This window comes from Anabas testudineus, chromosome 13 (assembly GCF_900324465.2).
Source record: "Anabas testudineus chromosome 13, fAnaTes1.2, whole genome shotgun sequence".
Taxonomy (NCBI): Eukaryota; Metazoa; Chordata; class Actinopteri; order Anabantiformes; family Anabantidae; genus Anabas; species Anabas testudineus.
Genome location: NC_046622.1, coordinates 16,324,811 through 16,340,758, shown reverse-complemented (window position 1 = coordinate 16,340,758; position 15,948 = coordinate 16,324,811). Strand labels below are relative to the sequence as shown.

General features: G+C 39.8%; 1 protein-coding gene across 1 annotated transcript; it reads right to left on the bottom strand.

Moving 5' to 3' along the window:
- Window positions 1–2,280: 2,280 nt before the first annotated feature.
- tlcd2 (TLC domain containing 2) lies at window positions 2,281–15,748 on the bottom strand. Its single transcript, XM_026375912.1, has 4 exons — window positions 15,110–15,748; window positions 14,879–14,961; window positions 12,985–13,067; window positions 2,281–3,175 (listed from the first exon to the last, which is right to left on the bottom strand). Exons 1-4 carry the CDS (start codon window positions 15,286–15,288, stop codon window positions 2,795–2,797), a joined length of 726 nt encoding a protein of 241 aa, XP_026231697.1. The 5' UTR covers window positions 15,289–15,748; the 3' UTR covers window positions 2,281–2,794.
- Window positions 15,749–15,948: the final 200 nt, after the last annotated feature.

Here is a 15,948-nt window from a genome sequence, read left to right as displayed (position 1 = left end):
ATGTTAGAGAATTTGTGCATTTTTTAATAAGTTAAAATAACTCCTTATAAAATGCAGTGCCACTTTAAGCCCAGCTCCACCTGGAGTAATACAAATGTCAATGCATCAGTATTAATATAACACATAATAATATTACTCTGGACCATTTATTTCCACCATATTGACCCTAATCTCCACTTACAGCTGCTTACACACAAATGTAATGAAGCAGTGACAGGAAAACACAGCCTTTCATTGCTTCAATCTTTATTTTCAATTTAAACAAATGATATTATATAAACATATAAATTGGAGTTTTATTTACAAAAAAAAAAAAAAAAGAATTAAAAAATAAAGCTTAAGCATTTACACTTTTAAACCGAGGTTATGCCAAACATGACAAGTCTGATGCTACGAGTAAGCAGGTGATTGAACATCGGTTGTGTCAGTATTTCAGGTTTTTCCTATTTATGAAGGGTTTATAAGTCACAGACAAGCTGCACAGTGTACTTTTAAAAGGTACCAATGTAGAAGAAGTCACTAATCACCACACAAAAATCAAGTTTATAAATAAAAAAAAAACAGGGAAATAAAACTGCAATTATTTGTTTGTTATGAAAAACAACAACAACAAAAAACAACACAATTTTGTTTATTAAAAAGATGAAGACCAATGCAGTTACTGACCATAATGATCAATCACCATGAGGCTGAGTGGCAGTGAGGAGCTCATACCTGCTGTTATTTCCTTTGCACGTACATCCTACCCACATACATACAACTAGTACAGCATCTTTCCGTGGCATTGGGACAGTGATATTTTGAAAGATAAGGCAGAGAGAGAGCAGTAACTGGAGTGAAGAGGTCCCTGACTGTGTCATTACCACATATAGCATAAAAGAAGAATCTCTTTTTTTATATGGACGTACTTGATAATTCCTAAAAATCACACAGCAACGTAATGAACAAATCTGTTTTGATACACGTACAATTTCAAAAACAGCACAGACTTACACATCACCTTCACAAATGTGTCTCTGCTAGAAGAAAACACTCCAACGTTCACCAGAGACCTTCACTACAACCCCAAAGCTGCACAAAGTTTCTTTTTAGAATCGGGGGGGAATCCAAATATACAATAACATTAATTTAACAAATACCAAGAAAATTAAGACACAGAATTTAAAAAAAAAAAAAGAAAACTGTGAAAAACTACGACCACACAGATTCAGTGTTGCTTCTTTCGTGCAGTTATGTCTTCATTTTAATGTGGAGGTAACTTTGAGGACTAAATTTAAGTGCTTACCGTCTGTGTCTAATGCTTCCTCTAAACTGACCCAGTGTGTTTGTGTCACTTAACGTGCTAACATGTGGTTTTAGGCTAGAAGATCAACCGTTTCAAACTGTGGGTCAAGGACATTCTCTCGGGGTTAACAAAATAAAAAGAAATGATGCTGTGAAACTGCTGTGTGACAAAACGACTTACACAATTAAATCACTATAATTAACCGTTTTCCACAACAGGGAAATTCATTGAACATTGTATTAAATAAATCTTTAATCCACAACTACTCAACCAATGACTACACACAAGAAGCAACAACTCAGCATATGAATAGCACAGTCACTCCATGAGATGTATATAAGGTTATTGATGCTACTGTATGATGTGAATAAGAGAAATGTGTAACACATCTGTATTCACAGATCTCTTGGAGGTGACAAAATAAAGATGTCTGGTGGTCTCGGTGCTGATGAGGCGATCACTGAGGTGATGTTGAGTGTGAAGTCCTCCATAGGCCAAATGAAGAATAACATTTCCTGTTTGTCTCAAAGCTCCCAATGCAGGTCGTACAGAGATACATGCAAATCATGAACATTAGTGTAATTACAGCCTGTCTAATATAGTTTAGCTTGTTCTGTTTTCCTGTCATGCTTCAAGCGTCATGTGTACCCACAAAGGTAGTATTACATTTGAAAGTCAGATTGGAGGGGGACCAGCTGTGTGAAGTGTTGGGTTATACTGAGTAGCTAAGACGACTGTAAAGTAGCATACTACGATGAAATTCTGTAAAGCAGAACCAGGTCATCAGCAGTGGGTAAATCAGGGATAGTTGGTAAAAAAGCAGGACAGTGGCCCTCGAGGAACAGACTAAATTATCTTTTGTATATTTTTTCCTGCCAATACTGAGAGCAAAGCTTGTTAAGAAAGAGGAAATAAACAGTTACAAGCTTTCTGAGGTAGCATGTGGTTTGTTGTTGAGGACATCTGGTTGGAAAAAGATGAATTTTCCCTCTTCATTGTTAAACAACAAGAGAGTTTGTGTTTATTGTGAGATGAGTAAAAGCTTATTCTTATGATATAACCAATTAGATTTTATATTTGTTTCTGTTTCCTATAGAAGAATACATGGTAGTAGGTAGGAAGGTTAAATTTATGCACAGTGCGTCTCCACTTACCGAAAGCTACCTTTTAAATTATATTTAGCTTAACACCCTGTAAGATAATAAGGCATTTGGTGTTGTTTTACAAGACCTTGCATTGTTCCTAACAAGCTTCCATCTACCGTTAGTGAGACACTAATGGTACTAAGGATGACTGTAAGACACAGCCACAGAAGCCGAAAATGTCAAAACTACAAATGACAGATAATAGCTTTCAGCATAAAGGTTGTTTGTGATCTATGTTTGGATTGAGGCCCCTTTAATACACCCTGTACAGTATGAGAGCTAGAAAGTCAACCACAGGCCATCGATATGCAGTAACCAGTGTGTTTATGAAATTAATCCTCTGTGCCACCTCCAGCCTGCTTCTTTACATCTCCTTCTCTTTCTTGTTCTCCCGAGTGCTGCTCTTTAAAAAGTCGCTTCTCAGCAGTCGATAAAACAGAACAATATTCATGGCCGTCATGATCGCCATACCCACGCTGCCCAGTGTATATGCCAGAAGGGGCACCTTGTCCCGGTTGAGCACCAGCCAGCGGGTCATCCAGGCCAGAGTGTTGATGCGGAACACCACGTATGTACCCAGGTTCGTTATGCTGTTCACCCGGTACAGTGTTCCTGCAGCAATGTTGGACATACGCAGCATCTGCCTCAGGTGGAGGAACACAGAGTTTATCTCCACCAACAAAGCCACCACAGCGAATCCCACATAACGACACGACAGCACAGAGAGGCCAAAACAAGTGATCACCTACAAGAGAAGACGATGAGAAAAAGACAAGAGGAACAACATTAAAATAGCAGTACCTATTAAACATGTTGCCTAAAAAAAAAAAAAAAAAAAAAAAAGTATTTTAGTACGTGTCATAAATTCATCTTAAAATACAGAGACAGCTGGAAATAAAAAATAAAAGTAACACTGAAGAGTGAAATCTTAGGAGGAGACGAGTTAAACTTTTTAAGTTACATTTATTTCCTTTTTCCAATGTGATTCTTCACATTTTTTTTTTCCACATTTTGACATTATTTCTTGACTGTTCTCAATGAGCACATGGAAAGACACCACTGACATGACTAATGTCTGCTGAGAAATGGTTATGAAAGCGTGTGATGTAACTATCACCTAAACGCCACAAGGGGGCAGCAACATCATCCAAAACCAGTCTGGACAAACAAAAACAAACAAACAAAATAGGATAAAGGCTACTTAACAAATCCTGTCTGCTGTTATTACACCAAGGCTCAGGGGAGAGGATTATGTACATATGTACAGGTGAGACAGCTGCTGTCCAACACACAAACAGCACATGTGTTGCATATGTCCCTACAGGAGCTGGCACCAGCTCATTCTGCCCTTTTCACCAGCTTCATTCACAAATATCTAGACAAAATGTGTTCAGACAGATTGGACTTTAGTTTCAGGCTTGTTACCACCTATGTTTCCATATTTATAAATGTAGAGGTGAACACTAGCAGTTGAGGGGAGATGATGAAATAAGAGCATCACAAATAAAGAGCAATCAAATCTTTGGTTCGTTAGAACAGATCATGAGACACAGTGTGAGAAAATGACCTTTACCATCGGCCACGGCTCAGTTAGAGAAGCATCTTGTGTTTGTGTATGTGTGATTTGAATAAGGTCATGAGATGTCCTGCAAAACGCAACAATCTTGTGACACTTGGTAGTAGCTTAGTCAACAGGGCATGTGAGGAAAGTAAGCAGCACACTACGCCTTACATTATGTATCTGTTGTAATAGATGTGTCTTTGGCTCAAAAAGGTTCCTCTCACTGGACAGGTTTCTAAAACTGACAACTTGTATTATATCCAAACTACATAAAGTTTGGTCATTCTGACCTTTAAGTGGAGCCAAGGGTCACTAAAAGGGTCAATCTAACCAGTAGCTGTTGAATTAGTCACTGTGAGCCTGTGTTGTGAAGAAGAACCTCACTTCAACGCAATTTATGTATGTCAATCAAATAGTGCTCTGACACACACAAATAGTCAAATAGTCTGACACACGCACAAACACCTTGAACAATCAAAGTACAAATCCTACTCCTCACCTGTTGTCAGGTGACAGTGACAGTGCACGATTAAAAGTTATGTCAATAGCACACAGGGCTTTCCAGAGTCACAAACACATGACATCACACTGTCACAAATACATGAGATCACACTTCACTGCTGGTTGCTCACTCTCCTGTGATATCCCATTACTGGAGGACAAGTGCCCCACTGAGTCTGAAAACTCTGGCATTAGCATACACTCCTGCATAAATGTATTAAATGCTGTTTTCAAAATCAGAGGTTCGTAAAAACAAATAAATAATCCAACTAGTAACTAGGATTATTTCGATCATTTAAGTAAGATAGACTGGTAAAACTATCACGTTTTCTCTGAGGGCTTTAGCCCCCAACAACTAGACTATACTATATGTAAAGCAAAATACAGATGTATAACAAACAAATGAAGAAAAAAAAAAGATCCATTAAAAGCAAATCATCAGTAACAGAACTGGACACATTTAGACACAGTCGCCATATAAGCAAAAGCAGAACAGTGTCACAATGAAGGGCAGCATGTTGTGTTGTCAAATCCACAACACTGTGACAAATGTGATATGACAGAGCCAAGACAAAAGGTCTAGATAACAGCAGACAAGGATGGAAGATACAGATTATTGTCATTTGGCCACACAGGATACACCGGACATTAGGCTACATGATCCAACTCACTGGTAAAACTAAGTATCCATGAACATAATGTACACTACAAACGAGGTATCTGCAAATCTTTACACAAAAAAAAACAAATAAACAATAAATAAATTCCATAAATATGATTCCAGAGTTCATTCAACGATGAGAATCTTTTTGCTTTTTAGGGAAGTCATTTTCAACAGACAGATGATGAGATGAGACACATATACTACTTTTAGTTTGCAACCACAATAATAATACCTACAGTAAAAACAACATATCAAGTGCTGTATCGTTATCGGTTACCCTGAACACTCAAAAACAGCACCATATACTTGGATTAACCTGTACATGACCTGTACAAACATGCTCACATAAACACGCACACACTAAAGCCAAGACACAACTTCCACCACTGGTCGCCAGCCTGGCTCAGTCTAATCTGACCTGGGGCGATAGTATAATAAACCATAGTATCAGTTCAACTGTTAGTAAAATACAAACAAAGAAAGCAGGATGAATTTCATTTAGAAACAAAACTTACTTGATTTGCATTCGTTAAGTATTACATAAAAACTCTTACGCTACATATGCACATTATATGAGACTCTGACTTCCTGAGGTTCCTTAATGTGACACTGTGATACACTTTATGTGACTTCTTCTAGTTTTATGGTTGTTTTATTTGTTTAGACAAGCTCTTTCCGCCAATGACACTCATCTGTTACCTAATCTTGGTATGAAACACTGATAATAGAACACCTAAGCAAACCACAATTAAACTATATACATTTTATGACACCCAATAAAGTTGAAGCTCAATAAAGTTTAAGCTGAAGCTCTGTGAACATCTATAGAGGACATGGGCCAGCACCCAGCCCGTGCTGCTGTCACTGCCCCAAGCTAACGGGGTATTCACAGTAATCCAGATGTTACATTTACTGCCTCTGATTCATTTTAGTCTGTTTATTGGACCTGTAAACCGTGTTGCAAATGTAATTTAATTAAAAGATTCTTTAATGTGATTAAAATCTCCAGAATAGCTAATGGACCTTGTGACCAAAATTGTTTTGCCAACTCCTGTTTCTAAGATCAAAAAACAAAATTAGAAAAATGAAAATCTGAACATCTTGGCAAATAGGGACGTTTGACCCGATCAGGCTGATTGTGTTATACAATCAAAAGCTAAAAAAAAAAAAAAAGCAGCTAAATGAGCTTATGGTGTTTGTGCAAATGTTGATTCGAGTGTAAGAATGAAATTCGGCTGTCAACTTCTAATTAATAGCAAAATAGTCACATGTAGGCTGATATCTGTAAGATAAACCTACATTGTTACAGACCACGGGTATTTGTGGTAAAGAGACTGAGATGGGTACTATTTTATTAAAATGATAACCATGGTGTTATTCAACCTTTGGGCTTCACTTATTTACATTAACCTGGGCCCCTGTGTCAAATCCAATGAGTGGTGTCTGTGTTTTTCATCCCAGACTTCTCCCTGTGGGCTCAATTATAAATTCTCTACATTGTACAGAGGGACTTCATCCCACTTTCAAAGGGAAACGCAGTCCACAGTCCTTGTTGTACGCAATAATGTGGGCTATGAAGTGCTTCTCTGTTTAAATGCAACGCAATCAAAGTACAAAAAGCAGGGGATTTTGTGCTATAAAGGCTCCAACTTTGAAAGATATCCACTTGATGGGGCTTTCTTGAAAGGTTGATGGCTTATATTTGTCATTAAATAATTCTTTGTTGTTCCAGCAACTTTGTTGGAATATAGGTTATAAGATGCTGCACCCACAAACATTTGTGAAAGAGTTCTGTCAGATTCTGTATTAGTACAGGTGTGGACATGGTGTCATTGTGTGAGTGTCATTAACACAATACTCTTGACCTGCAGGATTTTCAGGTCACTCTGGCTGAATTTGAGGGTCATTAGCATGATGTTGTAGCACCTGTTAGTCCTCTACCAGGCCCTTAAACCATGCTCTCCTTCTCCTTTTCTTTTCTGTTGGCTTAGCAGCTCCATATTTTGGTTTATTTGACATTTTAACTGTGTTCAGCGAGCTTACGAACACACTATTGATGTTCACGTCCCTGTCCTTTGGTAAATATCCTTGCCTATTTAAAATAAAACACACTTATTTTACCTGCCACTGTTTTAGTTACATTAGCCAGAGAAAACACACGGGTTATTAGGTATTTAGACGTCAAACCAGTTTCCATGCCTCTAGCTGATAACCTGCTTGCTACAATAGACAAAGTGAATGATTGAAAGATAGGAAAAAAAGAAAGAGGGCGGTGCAGTAAGATGATAAAGGTCATTAACCCAGAAGGTTCACAAGAGCTTGAGTCTATTGAGTCTATAGCAAACAGCATACATCCCTTAAAACGTGCTGCCTCTCTAGAGGTGAAATGTAATTATCCTGCTACTGCACAGAGAGGGTTATGAGAGCGAAAATCCCACTTAATCAAGTAAACGAACAAGAAAAAGAAACTCTTAGTACAGTATATATGTACGTACATGTCAGCAAGGACATCATGATGAAAGCACCAAGAAGCAGAACCAATTTAATCACGCACTAGATTACCGCATTGTGTTTTATAAACAGTAAAGTTGTAGTTTATATGCAAGTCTTTCCATACTCATATCTGAATATGTTAATTCCTTGTTGTGTACCAAGTTTGAAAAAAAATGGAAGTGCTCTTTGGATATTGCATTCTCAAGACTGGGATGCACCTTATTGACCTTGATCTTTTCTTCTAAAATGTAATTAGATCGCTGCTAACTCCAATTGGACATTTGTGCCAAAACTGCAGAAACTCCTTCAAGGCAATTCTGAGAAATCACATGCACAACAATTCACACACTTCACTTCACCAGACATGTTGGCATACAGTCACTGCCAGTACACCGTACACGTGAACACCATAGTGTGACAGTGGGCCATTTACCAAGAGAAGATGCTGGAGGTGAAAACAAAACTGCAGCGTTATCAAGCAGTCACCTGAATCCATGGGTATGTCTGATCAGGAAAACTGAGACAACATGTCATGGTGGACACATACCTCACTTTTATAATGTAAGAAAACTATAACACGCTGCAAGCCTCAAAATGCATTATTGGACAGGCGGTCGCTTTATACACGTCATACAGGGAAAGAACCTAGTAAAGGTTACGAAAAGGAAACTAATATGAAGCTCAATAGAAAGATGCTAACCATCTGGTCATAAGGAGACCAGCTGTGGGGTGATGAGCACGTGGGAGGGCCTTGCAAAAGCTCAAAGTCCATGAAGGGAAATGGAGGCAAGGGTATTGAGCTTGGAAACACAAGACAGTAATTAAACACACACACAGAGAGGGAGTTCAAAGTTTAAAACAACATACACTCACATCCACACTCGCTTATCTAGAGGACTGAGGGATGGTGATTGTTAACGATTACTCTGCAACTTGTGTGAACTTTCATCGTTTGACAGCCACAGTAAATAGAAATTCACCAGATGTACCCAAAACAAAATTATCCAGGATAAATATGAGAAATTACTATTCCATGGGTTTCCAGGTTGTTGTTCAAAAACTGTTAACAGATCCATCTGGGTAAACTGGGCATTGTTCAGGCACTGGGTGTGAAGGGAGGAGCGCTGGTTTGCATTGTCTGGACTGGACTGTATGTTTCTGCAGTTAGTTCACTTCCCAGAGTGGCCAAACAAAAACAAAACACTGATGGTTTCAACTGTTGTTGAACTGCATGTTCTTAAATGTGAATATTTTAAAGTTTTGAATAATTCCCAATACGTTATTACAGTGTCTATAAATGTCTGTTGTCAGAAGATACTAATGTTATGCCAACTGTAAACAAATACCTACTTTCTAGGGCATACCGCTTTTCTAGCCTCGAGCCTTTTTGGAAAGCAAGGCATGTTTATATGATGCGTAAGACAACCTCACAGACAACTCATTTCTGCTGTCTGATCAGTGATATAGGTCATCAACACAGAGCCTCACAGCAGCATTCTGCGGATGATAGAGAGATAAGAAGCATCATCTATCAATATGTGGATATTGCCGTTTGTTTTTTGTTCATTAGATGAGCGTGAACTCTTTCAGACACAAAAACAACAGACATGTTTCAATGTCACACATACCAGAAAGACCCACAAAACAAAATATGATACAGAGCACAGAGGCTCTGATTGGTTTAGATCCATGTGAGGGGGCGGCAAGTGCTGCAGAGAGTGGGTGGACGAAGGGGAATGGAGGAGATGTTTGGAAATCATACAAGGAAGCATGTGTGATATATGGAGTAGAGCTGCAGCACAGAAATGTTTGAGTGGGAGCACACATTTGTAGAAGCTGTCTCAAGAAACTGGTACACTGTTGCCGTGTCTGTCATCCCAGATGTACACAGAATTCATAGACGTCAATGGATTTGGATCTGTGGACACACAAAAATACTGTAGAGTCTAGAAAGAAGCCATGAAAGAAGTTTGAAACCACCCGGACTCTGAAGGAGAAGAGCCGGCCACCCAGGCAAACAGAGCGACCGAGAGAGAAGGGCCTTAGAAAGAGAGAGGAGAACTTTCCAGAGGAACAACTGCGATTTTCAGTTGTGTTTGTATAAACAGTGTCGCTTGGGTAACTTTAGAGACTTTAAGCCAAATGAGACGTTAAGGATTACAACTGCTCCATTTAGGAACCATGGATCACCACCACAGACAGCAATCAGCTAATGGAATGGGTAACTGAATCGAAGAAAAGGAGACTGATGGAGCAAAAGACAGAAGCAGGCAGACCGGATAATCTGGTTGAACAGAGCTGAAGACGTAGAGCTTCACAGCAGACATCACATTTCACTGTCAACTGATGTCACACCAGTGACAACATGGCCAACAACCAATACAGTATGCTCTCACTTCCAGAAGTGACATTCATGGTAGTCGGCTACACGCTCCTCCCACAGTGTCATTTTTCACAAACAGGAAACTAAGACAAGTTCCATTCATATCTGAGGTTAGTGTAAGATGGACCTGACATGCTGCTGTTTCAGTAAAAACCTATTTGATTGCTGTGTCCTCATGTAAACTGCTGTTATCTCAGATATGCTTTGTTTGTAATGATCCAACATTAATGTAAACAATTCTCAAACTCATATAGTTGAAAATGTGAATGATAAATAACATATTTTGCAAAAAGAATGCAGTTCAATCGGATTGAGGTCAGGTGTTCGTCTTCATCCATATGTCTATTAGAAGCCAACCATCATAACAACATCAACACAATATCTGACAAATGAGGTGATGGTTGTTCTGTTGTTGACATCCGCTGATCATGACCAGCATTCAATTTTTCCAATGTTGACTCTGGTCCACCTCAACATTAAAAGCGTTAGATTAAATGTATGTAGTGGCTGATCAGTGTTATGTAGTGCAGTGGACAGAAAATGGAGCATATTTAAGAGCTAGCACGTACATGCTTTAGATTTATAATGGACAAAGCAGAAAGAAATAAAGATGTGAAAGCCGGACGATGTCTAGCTGATTGACCTGTGATGCCCTGATCTGCTTTTGACTAGTGTCAGCTAAAGCCTCTTTTTTTACTAAGGTAATTTAATTCTACCAAATGAGATGAGAACAGACATTTATGGAAGGAAGAAGCAGACTCGCTGCAAAGGTTTAAACCCGTGTAAGATGCCAGTGAGATGGAATAAGATGTAAACTGATACACTATGTGTTTCCACAGTATATTAACCAATAAAAATATCAGAAGGGAACATTGGACGTATGGTTATTCACATGCTTTCCTTAATGGAAATATAATCTGGTCCTCTGCCTCCTCCTGGCCTCCATCAGTTCTGGCTCACATTTTTAATTACAAGCTCACTATTTCCAAGACTCATGGGAAAACAAGACAAACTCAATATGAGGAGAAGGGCTTTGTATAAGGCAAACAAACCTTGGTTTTAATCATACATACAGCAGACAGGCTGCCTCAAACTATGACAAAAAATTACCTTACACTCTCTCTGTCTCTATCTTTCTATAGAGATATATATAGATATAAAGAGAGAAGTGTTATGACCTCCTATTTTCCAAAGGAAACTAAAGGTTATGCCTGATTTCATGAAACCCAGGTTAATGTGGCAAGCTCCATGTTTCTCAGACAGAAACAAGAAGTTATAATCTCCATTTGGTCAATGGGGGGGGGGGGGAGACTTTCCATGGAATGTTTGACTTTGTTATTTCCCCTGAACAGGGACCAACAAGACTGGTGTTACATCACACACTGTTGTACCGCATGCTTGTACAACAGGAAACCCTCATGGTGGATCACATAAATAAATACAGCAAGAAAATGTAATTATTCACATATTCAAGCAGACAAACAGCAATATTTCTATCTAGGAGGGGACCAGTTACAATTGCAAGTCAAGGTTTCATGTCATTCTCTAGCTATTCTAATACAATAACATGACTTCTAATGATTGAATGAAGAGGAACAAGAAAAAAGAAGGGGGTCAGATGAGGACAAGCTAGGAAAGGAGTTAAAAGAGGAAAGGCCTTTCAGAAGCTGTACAGAAATCAGCAGGTCAACATGGTGGGAAAGAATGAATGAAAGCCTCAATGATGCAACAGGGAATCGGAGGAAATAAAGAGTTAGCCAGCTGAGAAGCACAGAGATACATGGAAATGTGAATGAAGTCTCTGCTCCTCCCACACTCTGGTGACAACATGAAGCCAGCTGGCCTGGCCAAAGCTGACATTCACTAGGCTTCCAGGAAGCGAAGAAATACACTACTGAGAATTAAAAAGGCTACAGCTATCTATGTCTAAACTCTAAATTCATACCAAAACCTCAATTTGACCAATGAGTTTGGTAAAATGGTACCATTCACAACCATAGAAGATAAATGAAAAACCTGGTCCTCTAATTCAATAAAGGAAACACTAAGGAAAAATACACTCAAAACTTAGGTTACTTGGGTTATACACAGTATTTATCAGTCTGAATGCTTCTATTTACATTGACAACATATTTAAAGTATGTTCGAGTATGTTAGAGCTGTTTTAAGCATATTTTAATGACTATTACTGAAACATCAGGGTAAAGTATGCTTTTTTTGTCCTCGTTGACCTGATTTCTAAATTCTGTAGATAAATATTTCTGCATCTATTAGGTGGAAAATGTGCCTGCATTCACACAAACACACATAAATCACGGCTGCTGTACAGTACAAATTCAGTCCAATCCTGTCGGAGCCAATTCCAATACAAATTTAACCAAATAGCCTCTGTGAGGTGATACGCTGCAATAAAAAAGAGAAAGCTTGGCAACAGAAAGCTAAACACTACATCAACACAGTTTTGTATGTAGGTCACACAGCCAGAAGCAGAGAGAGAAAATACTCTATCTAGACGTTGGCATCACGTCATGAAGATGACATGGTAATTTTGACGGGGTTACGTTAGACACTGTTGCATGGATAACAAGAGCTTGAGCCAGTTGGGTGGAGTCCACTTTCCACAAGGCAAGAAAAGAGATTTCACTATTAGTGGGGGGGCTGTCACACTGGAATGATTGTCTATTTGTTCCTCCCTTACTTGTTCTTTGTAACTAGACAAGAAATACAGGTATTTTTTTGTACAACACATCTCTGTTTCTGACAGGTGTGTTGGGGTTTTGGTGGATGATTCGTCTATGCAGTAGCTACTCTGTACTTAATTCATATGGGTGATTGGCACAGGTGTGACAGATAATGTCTGGTTATTGGCACTCAAGGTAAAACTAAAATAAGTGAGTACATGTTTGCCCACAGTACATTTTTAATTTTGGCAGTAAGGATTGAAAGACTTACCACAATGTGATGAAAGAGAAGCTCCCAGGACTGATTCAGTTTCTGGTTTATCACCATGTCAAAGAAGTCATAAATGAAGTAACCTGTAGGAACAGACAGCATTTAGCCACAGTTAAGGTCATTTTTACAATCAGCAACAGTCTCTTTTGAAAAGCCTCGAGCTTATCAAGGGAGTCAGGGGGACCTGCTTCCATGACGACAGCAATGGCAACCAAGATGCGTCTTGGAGAGGGTCTATTCATATCCACCACACCACCAGCTGTATCCATGGTGACAGCTTTACAGAACGCTGAAAAAATAATGAAGTGTTTTGGACGGAGGGGCGCGAGGGAGGTTAAGGTTGTGGGGAGACTGGAATTAACCCCGTTACACTGGAAATGTGGCAGCTGAACCCTTTTCGCAATGTTTGGGTTTGTCTCACAGACCAAATAATTATAATACTTTTAGGCACTTGATTTACAAAATCTGTTGAGGCTGGATTTTAATAACTTGAACGACCGTACCTTAAAAATGAACTAAAAAAAAGGAGTGCCATCTGATTCACATGTTTTGACATGCCTAGTCAATTTGATTAATGTTGTCTAAGCTGAGAACCAGGGAATCCAACACTATTTGACTTCTCAATCTCTATCAAGCAAAGTCTGAAGGGAAACCCAAAGAAAGGAAAAGTAGGTTTCTAGTGAAAATACTGAATGTTTACATGTTTATTAGCAATGTTCCTCAGCAGTGACACTCACTGGGTTGTTAGGGATGGGCATGAATGGGGAATTCCTTCCTTAAACCAGTTAGTCAACAACAGCTGGGTTCAAACCGAGCCATGCCAAAATCATGATTCAGTTTATTATGAGAAACTAGATTAAGATGAAACTTAACCTGATACTGACCAAGTTCCTAGAATGTGCACAACTCTTATTTCTCTACAGCCAATTTTTATATTTCACCGAAACCTACATTGTGGGTTCTAGTTCTTTATGGAGGAGTACTACCGTTCACTATAAGCGTGCTCTTTTCCTGTATTAAAGGTAACTTTAACCATTTCCCATGAATGAAACGCCACTGCTTACTTTATAAACTGATTATTGAAAGCAACATGAACAATGAACTGCAGAGAATAAAAGACACAAAACAGCTCAACAAACAAACCAATAACGGTATTTGAGTTCAGCTGCAAGACACTGTTTTAGACTCTGGACAAACAGTTAATGCAACAAGCACAGAATAATTTACAGCATGTGACTAGAAGGTCTACGGCGTGGTATCACAATGACCTGGGCTGAATGCACTTATCTAGTTTACGACATTCCTCTCTACACTTGCTGAGCAGAATCACACCACATTTTTGGTGGGAGATTTGCTTTCTGTTACCACTGGTATTTGACGTGAACGGCTCACATAAATCAGCAACTTTATGCACAGTTGCAGTCTTGGTGATGCCACATGATTGGACAGGACTACGCCCAGTGCCTGGGACTGATCATAATGCCCCCATTGATCATCACATGTCAACAACGCTCTTTACGTCGCCAGATTCCAGGACTGGGCTTCCTGGAAGAATGTCAGACATTTCAAGGATCACTGGGGAGCCCTTATTGCCTGGCACAGATGCATAGAGCTCTGACGTGCTACTGGTTGCTCAAGAATACTTTAGTCCTACACAGTGGATTCAATGTGATAATGCAATATTAAACAGACTACAAGGTACAGAACCAGTGAACCTCAGTTAGTGTTTTTACATTGTAAATGTATTACATGAACCTAAATGTGTGACACCGTGTAGGAAACTAGACTTCCTGAGCACCTCTGGGTGGCACCCTCAACCTCACCACCACCACCAACCAATTCACATATGGACAGTTTACCATTTAACAGTGAACTCTGTAGAAGATCTACTCACCAATGGAAAACGACACCAAAGCATGAGAAAACACAGAGTAAGTTTCTATCAAGTCTTCGGCCATCTGTGGGTGCAGGAAGAAGCTGAAAGGAGAAACACGTGAATGAGTTCAGACAAATCTTGCAGTTAAATATATATTTTATAGCATCCAGTACATCAACACGAGTAAACCCGTCATTTCCAATAAGATCCAGACTCAAATGAGGAATGTTTGTCTTCGGTTGAACTCACCAAAGCACAGCCCATATCGCAGTGATGAAGCTGTGCACGAAGGATGTAGATATGTTTCTCCATTTCCACGCGTTCCTGCAGGCGGATTCAGGCATGGGGAGTTTACTGACCCCGGCGTTGACCAGTCGGAAAAATCCGACGGAGCTCCCCGTTGTTAAAATCACCGAACTCAACTCCATAGCTGAAATGTTTGTCTTGTAGATCAAGGACCTCAGAGGCTACAATGTACCCCAGTGTGAGCAGAACAGAAACGCAGCGGCGCCCACGATCGTGGCCCAGACAGACAGGCAGACAGACAGACAGGCAGACAGACAGACAGACAGACAGACAGGCAGACAGACAGACAGACAGACAGGCAGATCGTAGGCTACTGTTCAATTAGTACAATCACCTGAACCTGGAGTTTGTAAAACGCAGATCAAAGCGCGTTTCTCTCACGGTTATTGTCCACAGTGAGAGAAGGCGTGGGCGAGGCTGTCGAATCAAATATCCCACTGGCACTGAAATAAGCACATGTAGTCCTGCGATGATCCTGCTACAGAGAGATCCGCGCTCACATGTGCAGCTGGCTCAGGTGGAGGTAGCCATTAACCACGGTAAAAGCGACCTGTTGTGAAACCTCATCGGTGGCTTGTGTAACTTTTCTCTACTACGAAGGGGCGCGGCCAGCAGCACGTTTCACTGTGGTGTGACGTTCAAGTGCCGTCAGTAGTGTCGGCACACGGCGCACCATCACTGCACGTTGCAATATTTATATTTCCAAGCTGACACAAGCCAGCGCGCTAACCTGTGCTGCTCATCACCAAACAAGACTCACAGCAACTTGTCTGGGAAAATTA